Source organism: Ornithodoros turicata, unplaced genomic scaffold, assembly GCF_037126465.1.
Source record: "Ornithodoros turicata isolate Travis unplaced genomic scaffold, ASM3712646v1 Chromosome14, whole genome shotgun sequence".
Classification (NCBI taxonomy): domain Eukaryota; kingdom Metazoa; phylum Arthropoda; class Arachnida; order Ixodida; family Argasidae; genus Ornithodoros; species Ornithodoros turicata.
Window position 1 is genome coordinate 1,591,006 of NW_026999314.1, and position 14,922 is coordinate 1,605,927.

At 45.6% G+C, this 14,922-nt stretch overlaps 1 protein-coding gene across 3 annotated transcripts in view; it reads right to left on the bottom strand.

The window, feature by feature from the left end:
• Window positions 1-12,321: 12,321 nt before the first annotated feature.
• LOC135372356 (uncharacterized) overlaps window positions 12,322-14,922 on the bottom strand; it is a 55,750-nt gene continuing 53,149 nt past the window's right edge. For 2 of the 3 annotated variants that reach the window (XM_064605984.1, XM_064605982.1), the window contains 3 exons: window positions 14,668-14,769; window positions 14,277-14,406; window positions 12,322-12,770 (listed from right to left, as the gene is read on the bottom strand). In XM_064605984.1, coding sequence (XP_064462054.1) covers window positions 12,744-12,770; window positions 14,277-14,406; window positions 14,668-14,769 — 259 coding nt within the window. In that variant the 3' untranslated portion in view covers window positions 12,322-12,743. Of the gene's footprint in view, window positions 12,771-12,951; window positions 13,446-14,276; window positions 14,407-14,667; window positions 14,770-14,922 lie in introns of those variants that run through there. The other variant, XM_064605983.1, reaches the window with a different exon arrangement.

Consider the following 14,922-nt stretch of genomic DNA (forward strand, 5'->3'; position numbering starts at 1 on the left):
ATGTCGCTGCAGGCGAAATTAGCCGCGGTATGTCGATTGTGCTGGAACATTTTTGTTGTTATATTTAATTTTCTATGGCGCACAGGAACAGGAGATTGCAATGCTCATGACAGATTTATTGGAATGGTTTAACACAGAGGGCGAGGAACATGCACTATTAAATCAAGTATTCGTGAGAACAGGGTCGTATCATTATTTGACGTTTCGCACATAATGGTGATAAATGGTGAGCAAATAATTGTGACCCACGTGTTCCGAAATTCTAGATCTTGTCCTGCAAACAGCTTGAGTAGTGTTACCCTCAATCGTAACCTGGCAGACGTGAAGTCGAGTATCGACAAGAACAAAGTCCAGCAATGAGTGGAAACATTTTCTTGATTCCTCTCCTTTCCAGAGTATAATTGTTTCAAGCAGAAGTCACGTCCAATACAACCTCACAGCACCGACGTGTTCGCATATATTCATGAACTTAGAGGCTAGCTAGACAGTGTCAGGATACATCAGCTATTTCTGTTTGTGTGAATGTGTGTCCAAGCCCCCTTTTCTTCTTAGTCACACTTTGAAAAGGGACTCGTCCAAGTAAAATCGAGCTGACAAGAGGAATAAGCTCAAACCAACAACAGTGCCAACCATTTTTGGTCCAACTAGAGCAAAGCCACAGCTAGGTTCCCTCACAGTAAGCAAGCATGCATTGTTTCACCCTTCTCATACCCATGCATGTACGTTGGCAAAACAGCTATAGGTTTAGCGCTGTGTTCCCATGCTTATTAGTTTTTCTGTCCTTCTGATATGTGTATTTATGTCTCATATTTCTACTGCAGCAACTACATCAGAACTGATGATGATGATGATGACGATGATTGTAGCTTTTATGGCGCACGAGCAACTATGGCTATAGTGCGCCGAAACAGTGATGTTTGAGGCAAGGTAAAACGAACTGTTCAGTTAAGACCAAATTATCTTAGAATTTTAGATGTAAACCACAGTAAAAGGAGAGTCATTCACTTATAAAACATTTAAATACCCGAAGTCTCTAAAAAACTTTGGAAGTTAATTCTCATGTAGGGTAAAAAAAAAAGCAGGATGAAAAGGCACTTGATATTCATAAAATTATTTAAAATGACGACAACTGTGATTTTCATGTAATGGACATGTGATTAGAATGTGCTCCACAGACAGTTGCTCCCCAGAGCATACATCAGAATTAACCGACTCCTGAGAGCCATGAGCAGGCGCCGCTGTAGACTGGACAACGATCCCCAAAGCCAGTAAGTGTTAAGTGGCCACAAAATGCCCGTTCCTTTCCGCAAGTGTGCTTCTTGTAGTGACACCTAAATGGATTAATCGACATTGGAACAGGGCTGCCACTTCAAAAGCAGTGACTCGCGGTTGCACGTGCAATTAAATATACCCATCAGTTCGGTCGGGAATAAGTATTTGTGAAGACCTCGTTGGTGCTTGTTTTAAAACATACTTCTAGCCAGCAGAAAGCACAGACGAGAACAGGCCTAAATCATGCCAGCCACCAGCTGTCTGCCCTCCTTAGGCACAGCAACAGTGGAAGCAAGTGGTCGGAGAGCACCATTAAGAAGGCGTTGCAGCTTCACTTCTCCTGTGGAAGCAGTGGGCATGACAACACCCTGGATCAGGAACTCCCATACCCGTTCTTCAAGAACACTCTGATGGAGTGTGGAAGATTCGTTTTTATTTATGCATGCTTGTTTCTGTGTGTGCACTTCCAGAGCCTACTGGAGGAGTATAGGGTCTGGGCTATGGCCATTCTTAGTAGCAGTAGCTATTAACTACTTCTAGCTTGCCCTACCCATTACCCAAGTGTGTTATCCACCTTCCAAATATGAATGGGTAACACCAGTCACAATTATGTAAATTTTGTCCACATAGAATGAGCGTTTAAATGACAAATAAATTGCAATGAAGAACTTAGCAGATACGAAATCTGGTTACTCAATGCAAGCTGAACATCTTTTTCTTTTATGGCATCAGGTTCCAGCCTGGTGTACTGCATGAGGTGTTCGAGCTGCTGTAGGCTAAAATCCCCTAAAACCCCTGTAGGCTAAAGACCCCAGGAACGATGCTGTCTTTTGATGACAGACGAAATGGCTATCCAACAAAAACTTGAGTACGACCCCAGCACTAGCCCTACCCTACACAACACACTTCTGGCGCAAAGCAAGTCAGAAAAAACACTGGTGACCCACAGACTTGTTTTTATGTTGTGCGGAATATCCAAGTTCTATGAAGCAAGTTGTTGGTTATCACTACACGGTAAGCTTAAGTGCTGTGCTTGCATATCATGTCTGTCAACTGTGACTAGAGACAAGGACAAGGAACTGTTTCTCTGTCTCTGAGTTTCTCATCCTCGTCCATGTGTTCGTGGTCGCAGTTGTCAGCTATGTTGATGATGATGATGATGATTTGTGTTTTTTTGGCGCACGGACAACTAAGGTCATGGTGTGACAAAGCTGTGGTGAAAAGACAATGGTGGTGGTTGGTGACTATGTAAAAGCAGGAAGATTACACTAAGATTATCCTTTTAGAAAAACTCAGACATAAAACATGATACATGAGCAAAGCTGGATAAAACTATATAGCATTTAAATAGCCAATACCTTTAAAATACAGCGGAACCTCTTTATAGTAACTCCTCTTGTAGTAAAACTCTGCTTATAGTAAGCGAGAACTTCGGTCCCGATAGAATCCCATACATTGAACGGCACACCTGATATAATAAAACTCCTGATCTAGTAAAATTTTATCATGGTCCCAGAGAGTTTACTACAAAGGGGTTCTACTGTAGTTATAAATTCTCATGAAGGGTAAAAGAGGCTCCTCACCCAACAACAAGGCTGGGTCAAGTGGCAACTGGTATCGGTATAACTCTTTAATGTGATAGTGACGATGAGGTTCATGTACAGGACATATGATTAGGATGTGCAGCACAGAGAGCTCCTCATTACAGTGCGTGCATTCCTACGATTCCTCTCGGAGCAGTAAAAAACCATGTGTGAGGTGTGCGTGGCCAATGCATAAACGACTAAAAACTACTGCATGAAAACGATTTTTAAAACTCAGTATGCTTCCCAAAATTGTGTTTTTTGACAGCCAAAGTTTGTTGTTTCCTCGTGTAGCCCACTCTAGTTGCCCTTTTACATTAATTTTCCTCCTCAGGACTGACCTAAGGTCTTGAGAGGGATTCTCCGAAAGGCTCACTTCAAAAGAAACTGCAGCTGGAGCTGCTGCATCTGCGAGTTCATTACCGGGTATCCCAACGTGGCTGGGCACCCAGCAAAAACCTAAACAGAGACTTTTTTATTTCCTTGTTTGCAAGATATTGAGCCCTTAATACAAGATAATTTTTCTGTTTGCGTAGTATACAGATAGCTTGAAGGGAGCTCAGCGAATCGCTGTAGATGATCGAAGACTTGATCTGATTTTCTAAGATGAAGCTAAGAGTCATGATAATTGTATATATTCTGCAGTAAAAATTGTTGCAGAGTTTGGAAGCCTTTGTGACTTTGCGGTGACGATTATTATTTTTTTATGTCGCGAAAGCAACAAAGGCTACATGTGTGACTTTGTGCTACAATCGGTAACCATTGCACATGACACCAATCTGTTTGTCTTTGACCCATCGGTATAAAAAGCAGTGTGTTCACCAAAGCTTTCGGTGAGATAACTGAATTCTTGCTGGAGAACACGCGACGGAGTGCCATTTTGTTATATTTAGCTAAAGAGTAGTTGCATTTTGCAAGTGCGTCTGTGCATTCGGGATTGACAGAATGTCGCTAATTCCGACAGTCATTCCTTGCCGCATAGATACCGTATACCTGTATACGTGTACCTGCCGCACAAATAATTTCAAAGCAGAGCATTTGGAACTGACAGAATGTCACTAATTCCGGCAGTCCTCCAGTCCCCATGTATGTACCATATATGCACAGATGTACTAGCCGCATGTGTAATTTCAAAACGAAGCATTTGGGTTTGACAGAATATCGCTAACTCCGACACTCATTCATTCCATTGGAGATACCGTATGCCTGGTGACATGTACGCTATAGTATTACGCTAGTCTGCTAACAGGGAATGTTGAACAACGAGATGACAGGAAGATGTTCTCGTAGAGTGGCAGGAAACTTTTTTGTGAGTGTGGCAAAGGGTATGCGGTTGTTCCAGATGCAGAGGTCTGACTTTAGGCGCCAGCATCCATACCAGCACCGGGGGGGACAGGGCAACAAGCGAAGGCTACACGATGCAGCAACCCTGACTTTCCCTGATGGTGGTAAAGAGCTGGTAATGTTGGGATGGACTACAAAGTGGGAGTCTCAAAATAGAGCAACCAAGGGAGAAGACAGGCATCAAACATTCAGCGGTATTCTGCTATCGGAGAAAGCGAAACAGCACATGGATGAACCGCACGCAGCACCTACAGAATGGCCTCCTCGTTGTCAGACGTGCAGGGGGCACGTCGTCCCGAAGGAGGCCCACGAAAAGAGTGCAAAGCACATGGGGAAGGTGGCGAAGTCCGGAGAGTCTGAGCAGAAGATGCAATAAATACTGTTTGAATTCCCGATAAATTCCCGAATAAATACTGTTGAATTCGAGACGACGGGAAGATGTTTTCATAGAGTGGAGGGAAAATTTTTTTGTGCGTGTGTGTGGCTAAGTGTACATGGTTGTTCCAGATGCAGAGGTCTGACTTCAGGCGCCAGTATCCATACCAGCACAGGGGGGGACAGGGCAACAAGCGAAGGCTACACGATGCAGCAACCCTGACTTTCCCTGGTGGTGGTAAAGAGCTGGTAAAATGTTGGGATGGACTACAAAGTGGGAGTCTCAAAATAGAGCAACCAAGGGAGAGGACAGCCATCAAACATTCAGCGGTATTCTGCTGTCGAAGAAAGCGAAACAGCACATGGATGAACCGCACGCAGCACCTACAGAATGGCCTCCTCATTGTCAGACGTGCAGGGGGCACGTCGTCCCGAAGGAGGCCCACGAAAAGAGTACAAAGCACATGGGGAAGGTAGCGAAGTCCGGAGAGTCTGAGCAGAAGATGCAATAAATACTGTTTGAATTCCCAATAAATTCCCGAATAAATACTGTTGAATTCGAGACGACGGGAAGATGTTTTCATAGAGTGGAGGGAAAATTTTTTTGTGCGTGTGTGTGGCTAAGTGTACATGGTTGTTCCAGATGCAGAGGTCTGACTTCAGGCGCCAGTATCCATACAAGCACAGGGGGGGACAGGGCAACAAGCGAAGGCTACACGATGCAGCAACCCTGACTTTCCCTGATGGTGGTAAAGAGGTGGTAAAATGTTGGGATGGACTACAAAGTGGGAGTCTCAAAATAGAGCAACGAAGGGAGAGGACAGCCATCAAACATTCAGCGGTATTCTGCTGTCGGAGAAAGCGAAACAGCACATGGATGAACCGCACGCAGCACCTACAGAATGGCCTCCTCGTTGTCAGACGTGCAGGGGGCACGTCGTCCCGAAGGAGGCCCACGAAAAGAGTACAAAGCACATGAGGAAGGTGGCGAAGTCCGGAGAGTCTGAGCAGAAGATGCAATAAATACTGTTTGAATTCCCAGAAGTGTTGTGTGTGCCTCTTTGCACGTATAGTGATACATAGTAGTGTAGCAAAATTACCGTAGTGTCGGCATACTTTCTCCGTTGACGGTTTTATAGTGGTTACATCCCAATTAAACTAATGAGATTTTTCAGGAATAGGAGGGTGGGAGGGGTACCTGCTATTAGGCGAAAGCTAAGGCGAGTGCTAAGGGGTGGACATTGTTATCTCTGACTGATGCCAGCAGGGAATGGCTCTGCCAGTGTCTGGACACCTTACAAAGTTGTAATCTGTTGTAAACCAGGGCGACCAAGGACCGAGTGATACGGTTCTGTATCGGAGCCAGGCCTGCGGCGAATATAACTCAACAGCCTACAAACAGTCTACAATACGAGGGACACATCAGGACTTAATGCCCTTTTCACGACATGCACTGCATGTTCCTAGGGAGCAGAAACTGCAAGGAAGCCCTCACGAGCCCCGAGGTTGGTCTGAGGGTATTTTATAACGTCGTAAGCAACTGACAGACTTCAGCGTTGTATTGGTGTCCAACTGTCCACGCCCTGCCCCTCCTACAGATACTTTGAGTCAGAACTTCCACCATTGCTTTTGACTTGGCAACATAAGCTTCGATTCAGCCTCCTGTCGATTTATTGAGGACTTTGCCCATATTGCACAACCTTTAGTGGAGCTCAGAAGGAAGACTGTGCTGTTTAGGTGGACATCCGAGTGCCAGGATGCTATGAACACCCCAAAAGCAATGGCTTGCGGGGGGAACCAGTGTTGTGCCATTTCAACCCAGGCTAGCCGACAGATACACACGGACACGTGTGACTACGGTATTGGCTCTGTCCATGTGCAGAAGAGCGGACAGGAAGAACGTGAAGTAGCTTATGCCAGCAGTCGCTTCAACCAGACGGAATGCAACTACAGTACCACCGAAAAAGAGTGCCTCGCTGTGGTATATGCCTGCCGTCAGTTCCGACCCTATCTTTGGCAGCAACTTTTTAGTTGTAATGGATCAATTCAGTCTCATGTGGCTGATGAACGAAAAAGACCCCTATTGATGTCTGATCCGGTGGTCACTACTCCTGTACGACTTCAACATCACGCTATGCCATCGTGCAAGACAAAAGATCATGAGAGGGTTGCTTCATCTGCTGATTTGCCTAAAACTATTATCATTGTTGTGAAGTACCTCACAGGATTTTTCTTCAGTGTACTATGAATACTTATCTTTTTTTTTTTCCTGCATATCAAGTAGCAGCTACAGCACTAATCTGGTAAACAGAATAAAGCAATGTCATTTGCACAGCTGAAGTGAGGTATGGCTAGCTTGTTTTATTATTTCTCAGGAAACAGCATGTGACATACACCAATCTACATGTGCAGACAAACGTGATACATGGAGTTGTTAACAAACGTGTATCCATCGTTTACTTATGTCCTACTGAAATTCTTTAGCAGAGTTATTGGAAGATTGTTATAGTCAAGTAGTTCGAAAATGTTGCAGAGAACCACTGTCTGGCGAGAGGCAACTACACAGGGAACCAAAATTTATAGCCTTTGAAAGCTGTCCTCACAAGCTCTTCAAAACATGCAAAGGGTGCTTCAAACCCTGCAAGTGCTCATTCCAGACAAGTGGCACCCTGCTGACTGTAGTGGCAGAACGTTCCCCTGGCCACACTGTGCAGTAGAGCAGTCAACCCCCACATAGGAAAGAAAGCAGCAGGAAATCCATTTCTTTCTGCTGCACTGCTGTACAGTGGGCCTAGCCCCCCATCAACATTTCGTATGCTTCGGCACATGTGTGTTCAAGTCCTCACAGATCGTCAGTACTACAGGTACCAGAGCACATACCTGTTCCCAACTGCCAAAAAGGTATGCACAGAAAGCAGGATTTATCAATTGCGTGAGAAAATGCACACAGTGACTGCACCTCAATCTCCTGGGACTACTTTCCTCCCATTAAGCTTTTAATTAAAGGGATTAGAGGGTCAACTGATCTGCCCTGGTACACTAAACGGGCACCATGCAGAAAAAATTGTTTTTCTGTTCTCTGGGCTACTGTCCAGCACAATGATATGACGCTGAATGCAGAGAATAAGAAATCAACCTTGTGGGCGTTTTGTCTGTTATCGAAAGAAAACCTGTCCACACCATTGGGTGGATGAGAACTATTACAATGACGACACCTTCTGGTAAAGGTGTAGAGAGCACAACAAAAACAAACTTATCTTGCTTCGGATGGGCGATGTGACACACCTGGACACAGTGCAAAGTACCTGGCATACAGTTTTTATTCTGACGTGTTGAACAGGATTGTCCACTTTGAACAAGCCCGAGTAGAGGAGGTATGTCTTCCCTCATATTTAAATAGATGTAGGTGAAGTAAAGCTACAAGAACAAAACCACGTTTATTAAAACCCCATTTAGGCACTGATACTGGCTGCTGTACTTTCACAATAGCACAATAAGTTTACTGTAGTCCGTAAAATCTCAGTATACATAGTTATCCCAGGGAAACCTGATCATATTTTATTGCTACATTATTCCATGTCATAGAATTTATGCCACTGCAGATACCACGGGGGTCGTTATTTTTATGTGCCAAATATAGTACATGTCAGTGTAATTTGATTTGCGTAGAAAATTTTGATTCACATAAAAAGCAGTTCTTATTTTTCTGCAGCTGGCCAATTTAGAGACAGAAGAATGTTCATGACATAGCTGCTCATGCTGTATTGCATACGGTCACCTGAAGCAGTGGCTCCCAAACTGTAGGTCGCGACACGTTTCGAAGGCGGTCGCGAAGCAGCCCACAAATTATTAAAAAAATGCAACGTGGTCCCCGCTGTTCTGAGTTACTAGGGATCCCATGGCAGCAGACCCAGAGGTTTCTCATGAAGTCGAGTGCATGCATGCATGGTACGCTAGACTTGCGATGCATCACACAGCCTCACTTTCACGCCTGTTTTCACTTGTGCACGATGGCCATAATCTATGTCGTGAGGTACACCCTCTCCCAGTAAAGGCCACATGGCCTGCATCTACTGCGACATGCACAGACATGCCTTCATGGTGCACTGTGCAGTAGGGTCTTCTCGGATGCCAAAAACCTAAACCCGTTTCACACACGTTGTCAGCGTTGTGCAAGCATGCAGTTGTGCAGCATGCCGCTGTGGTAGTGGCAGTGCTAATGGAAGAGCTCGCCGTTGTCAGCCTCACAGAGGTGTGCAACGTCACGACTAACGGCCTGGGGGGAATGCGCGTCCTGCACCAACTTCTAAGGGAACTGTGTCAACGTAAGTCTGACAGTTTCTGAGGAAAAACACAAGACAGCAAAGCTGGCACAGGGATTTGAAACCGTGTACCTCCCAGTCTCGACGTGACAAGGTAAGCACGCTAACCAGACAGTCACACGAGCTAGTCATGCTATTGTGCAAGACTTTTTGGCCTTGAGAACTCGCTCTGAATGTAGATTCAATAAAAAGTCAGTGCATCAATTTGGCTAACGTTCACGAATGAGGCGCACGTCGTGGTATCTATTCTTGTAGCCTGTAGTAGTAGTAGTCGTGGTCTCAAAGTTTAGGAACCAGTGACTGAAAGCCACGCTAATGCATGGTGCAGGACATTGTATGTTTTGCCTTGCCCATAGAGGCCCAATGGCAATGTTCCATGAAGGTGAACCTTGAAAATGAGATCCTGTTGTCTCGTATTTTCCTCTGTGTCTCGGGTTTTGCTTTGTAATACATGAAGGTGCTTTGCTAATAAGGTACCCTTCCTCATGCTATGTTCCTTTTGTAGTCCCCACATGTGCAGGGCAGCAGCCACATGGAGAAAGAGGGTCTCTGATGAGAGGGCTCAAATTCCTCGAAGACAGCAATGTTAATGTGGAATCCTTGACTACTGACTGTCATCCAGCAGTCAAGAGGTACATGCGAGACATCAAGCACGACATCAAAAATTACTTTGACGTGTGGCACGTCACAAAAGTTAAACAAAGTGACTTGCTGGGTAATACAATATCAAAATATTATTAACAGAAATATATTTTTTCTCCTGTCAGTTCTTCAGTTAATTTGTAGCTCGCTTTGCAACATTAATGCAACAACTGTTTATGCCTTGTGCAGTATCTGCTTCACGTACTACTTCAGGTGTCGAAAAGAAACTAGCGCCAGCCAGCAACACCATAGCAGACCACATCTACTGGTGCGCAGCTGTAAGTGGCGACATGCCTGCGCCAGCACGCGGAGAAGCTCGGTGAACCACGTAGCAAATACCCACGAGGGCCAAGCACCCAACAATCCTGCGCAACCAGGTGTCCGCGTGGCTTCAGACAGGTACAGTCTTCAGTCTGCCCCTTCAAAGAAGTAATTCTGCCCTGTCACTTTATGTGGCTCTTACGCTTTCTTTCTTCCTTTAGGGTCTCCAGCACACACAAAGGTCATAGTGACTGCACCTCTGCCTGTAAGAGATGTTGGGCACTTGTCCCCCAACACTCAAATATATGGACTGGAGTCATTCCATAGTGCTAGCAATGGCTTTACATCCAAATCAGCAGCATTATCTCCTGAAGGAATGTTTGAGAGGTAGGTATCTCATCCTGGTTCTCCTTATTTGTCTCAGGTTCATGTTGCAACATATAATAATAAGTGGGAGTGGATTTACATGAAAGGTGAGTCCACATACTTGTGCGGCTACATGGTGCTTGTGAGTCTTCATGTTGCATCACAGTTTTGCAGAACAACATATTACTGTTGTAAGTTGCTTTTACCTGACTTGTGATATTGCTACTATTCTCATATCCATGTACAACATACTGTCTTGCTTCCAATGGAGGATCCAGACCTTTTTTTTTTTAATTTGGGGGGGGGGGGGGGGGGTCTTTCTCGTAGCGTGCTGCTGGGGAGGGGAGAGAGGGAAACCCAATGTATGAACTAATGCATTTTGGGGAGAGGAGTGCCCAACCTCCCCACCACTGGATCCTCCGCAGCCTGCTTCAGTTCGCCAAGTTTTGGATATGTTCCCTGTATGCCTAGAGTGTGTATCGCATTTTTCTTTTATGTGCAAGATGCAGTTACACTAGATTATTCTAAGTTGTAGCAGGGAATGTCTGATGCGAGAAGTGGTCCGGCTCCTATCCACCACACAGATACAGACGACTCCACATCGCCCTATGGGAAATGGCTTAGCTGAGTGGTTCAATGGAGCCTTGAAGAGCATGTTACGACGAATGTGTGAAGAGAGCTGATTGGCACGATTATTCTTGCGTTTGCTGACCAAGAGCGAGGGAAGCTCCGCCTCCTGGATGCCAGCCACTAGGAGGACGCGGAGGGCAGGCACCTTCCAAGTCTCCGCTTTCGCCTAAGACATGGCGCAGCCTTACCGTTGTTTCGCGCGTCGCAAGGCTTCTGCCACGGTGCACCAATCTAACCAACTGCTGAACGAGGCTTAAGGCTGGTTCACATTGGTGCGTTTATGGTTACGCTTACGGGATGCGGGCGCTTACGGATGTCGGTTGCCATGGTGATGGAGGGCGACCTCCCGCAAGGTCGGCCCGCAACCCCGCAACAAGAAGTTGAGCCAACTTCAACTTTTTCTCTGCAAGGAACGTAAGCGCAAGCAATCTGACCAATCGCACACGACAAACACGCGCATGCGCCCTGGCTTGGGATTCGGCGCACGCTTTATTATTATTTTTTTTTTTTGTGCTTCTTCACTTTTGCCATTATTGTTGAACTCGGCTGCGGAAAATGTCGGCGTCCATGGATATGCTAGAAACGCTCGTTGTTCAGATTGAACGCTATCCATGACTGTACGACAGCACTAGGAGCGACTATAAAGATGCCACAAAGAAAAATAATTCATGGCAGGCGATCAGCCTTGCTGTCGGCATGTCAGGTGAGTCCTCAAACTTTATACGATTAGTATTGACAGGTGTGCACGAGAAATGCTTTGATCATGTCAGTGGAATTGCTCGGGGTTCAAAATGAAGGAAGTGGCTAAAAGGACGTGTTTTGATGAAGTGTATGCTGGAAATTTCACTGAGGCATGTCTTGCCACGTTCAGCGTAAAAACCCTTTTAGCCATGCTATCCAAATTTCAAACCCCGGACCACGATAGGCAATTAACGTGCGCTTTGTTTTTAGTGGAGGAGTGCCAGCAGAATTGGCGGAATCTTCGAGACCTGTACACCCGGGAACTTCGTGCCATGACACAACCCAGTGGGTCGGGGCGGTCGAACTGTGAAGAGTGGCCACTCATGAATCCAATTTAGCTTCCTGTCTGCCTTCATCAGGCCACGGTATGCCAGCAGTACCTGGCTTTATTGCGTTATTAAAATCCCTATTCTTTATTTTTTATTTTAATTATTTTATTTATATCCTACTCTTCCTCGTAGCACGGTGCTGACGAAGAAGGCACAAACTCCTGGGATGCCGGTCCGGACTCAAGTACGGCATGCATTGGAACCTCCCACAGTCCTGCATGACATGCAAGAGTCTGCTGTCTTCGCTGGGGACAATATCACTAGCCCTGCTGACAACTGTGGTAAGGCGCATTTCATGGCCCACCTATTGTTTAGTAAACTGTTGCACAAATAACTTGACAAAGCTTTGTGAACATTCTTTGTGGTGGGATCCAAGAACTGCTGAACTGAACTTGAATCATTGAACTGCACTGCTGCGACAGAGGCATGGGGTCAGGTGCTCAATATCGGGTTTATTTCAGCTCTACTGCTCTCCCTAGTTGAGGAGTCAGCTGAGGCTGCATCATCATCATCACCACCATCACTAGTACAAGGTTGTTCTGTATGTACACATTTTCTCTTCTTTACGTGTCACCACTGACATAGATGCCACAACAATTGCTATCTGTGTGTGTTAGAAAGAATGTTAATTTGCAGGAGAGTTCTTCAGGCTCTCCATTTCCACCGTCACCAGCCTTTCTGGCGGTCCATGAGAAGGAGGCGCAAGGTGAAACACCCCCGGTTGGTTTTGCAAGGCCACCGAAGAGGAGGTGGCAAGAAATGTCCATGTCAGTGCTGCAGGACGTGCTTGTCTCGGCAACAAGCAAATGTCAGCAGCAGAACCAAATACACGGCCCCAAGAGTGTGTTGACCTGACTGACGCTGACACGCTTTTTCTGCTAAGCCTCCGACCAAAGTTGGTGTGCCTGAGCGAAAGAAAGAAGCACCTAGCACAGTTGCACATTCAAGAACACTTGTACGATATCACATACAAGGAAGACTAGTGTGATTAATGTGTGTATTATTAAATGTACATTGTGCAGTTAAAGTTCATGTTTATTAGCAGTACGCATGTCTCAACACATTACACAACATCCACAGCACAAATGTGATTTACTATGGGCACAAGCATGAACGCTGTTGTAACAGGAGCTGAACAAGGCAATCTCATTATGGAGACAAGTTACTTCTCTGGCTGGCAGCCACGCCGAACAATCTCATACTGGCCTTGTCTCTCCCCAATCGAACAGATATAATCTGCATGTGTGTCCCTCACAGTCCTGGCATTTCCAGAGTACATATTACTGCTCAGTGATGCCACATCCCTGATAGCATCCGTGGATGAAACTGAAGCCCTCCATCTGCAGTGTAACACTTCACCAACAGCCGTTTCAGTATCTGCATAGCCAACAGGGAAGTATTGCCGACCCAAGGACGACTCTCTCTCATCTTCTGTGCGCAGATAGTTGTGAAGACATACAGTACTCATTATGATTGCCTTCAAAGTAAGCAGGCTTGCTGATATTGGTTGATGGTAAATTCGCCACCTTGCAGACAGGATTCCAAATGAGTTTTCAATGACACGCCTAGCCCTCGAAAGCCTGTAGTTAAAAACAGCCCGTTTTAGGGGCAAGTGTTTCCCTGGGTATGGTCGCATAAGGTTCTGTAGTAGCGGAAATGCCTCATCCGCGACTACAACATGGGGGAGCGATGCAGAACAGCAAGGCAGACACTTCGGTGGGGGTATATCAAGGGTTCTACCGGCAAGATCCGATCCAAATTCAGTGAACACACCGCCGTCGCTTCCTCGGCCTTGTTCCTCAATGTGGACCTACCTTCAGGAACATGTACCTTGCGTCACACAGGGCAAGTAGTACAACGCTGTAGAATCCCTTGTAGTTAAAGAACTCTGAACGTCCATTAGGCATATTATGAATCGCAACATGCTTGCCGTCCAGAGCTCCTACACAATTTGGGAAATCCCAAAACTCCTCAAAGTCGCGGGCAACATCCTCCCATGTGGAAACAGTTGGGCATTGAAATAAAATAATGTTCGTGTGAAGCAGATGTGCATGCCACATTAAAGGGTCTATTTACAGGCGTGATACCTACAAAATAATGGTAGTTTCATTCTAAACAATGTGACTCAAGAAAGCCAATTGCTGACTTGGCGTCACAGTGCAACAGGATGCAGGTGCGCTGTTATTATTTCACTACTTCATGTGATACGTGTCACTTTTGACCACAGTTTGCAATGTCGAATCTTTAAAATGAGAAGTCAAGTGGTAGCATCTGCCCCACAACTTCATTAACAAGACTGTCCATTTCAAGTTGTGGTGGAACTCTAATCTGGAGATACTGACATCCATATGTAGTGAGGCTATGCCTTGTTTCCTTGAGTTGTTCCAAGCTAATAAGTGAACAAAGCGTACCTGCAGGTATATCGGTTCAAGTGAATGCCATATGGCCTCGCAGGTTTCCAGGATTATTGCGCATGCTGTTGACTTTCCAATTCTGTAACTGGTAGCACACATCCGTTCCGAGGAGCCATGAGCCAGGTACCTGGAATAGTAGAGTGCACATTTTAGTGGCATGATAGGCTTTCGGGAAAGGCCGATATCGTGTCGTACAGAGCAGTAAATATCAACAATGGCCTATGTTTACAAGCAGTGCGATGCAGACACGCTGCATGGGTCAGCTAGCTCAAGGTTCACTATTGTTATCATTTTCTGCACACACCTCATGCCTCAACAATGCAAACGTGAGTGACTGGGGAAAAGCTACAGCTTCATAAATTGTTACTGTTAATATGCTAATATGTACCTTAATGTGAGCGCCAGCCTTTCAGCTGCAGGGATGGCCTTCCTAAATGCGGTGTCCATCCGCTGGATGTGGGGCTCTACCAACGATAGCAGGTAGTCAAACCTAGAAGAGAATGCGCAGACTTGTCAGGTAATTTAATGTTCGTGTTACAAAGTGCATTGTTACAAGGCGTCTACTGTTAAAACTGAAAATTCGCCGCCAACACAGCTTTAAATGACAGCAGTTTTGACACTAGCCCTCTACATTGCACAAACA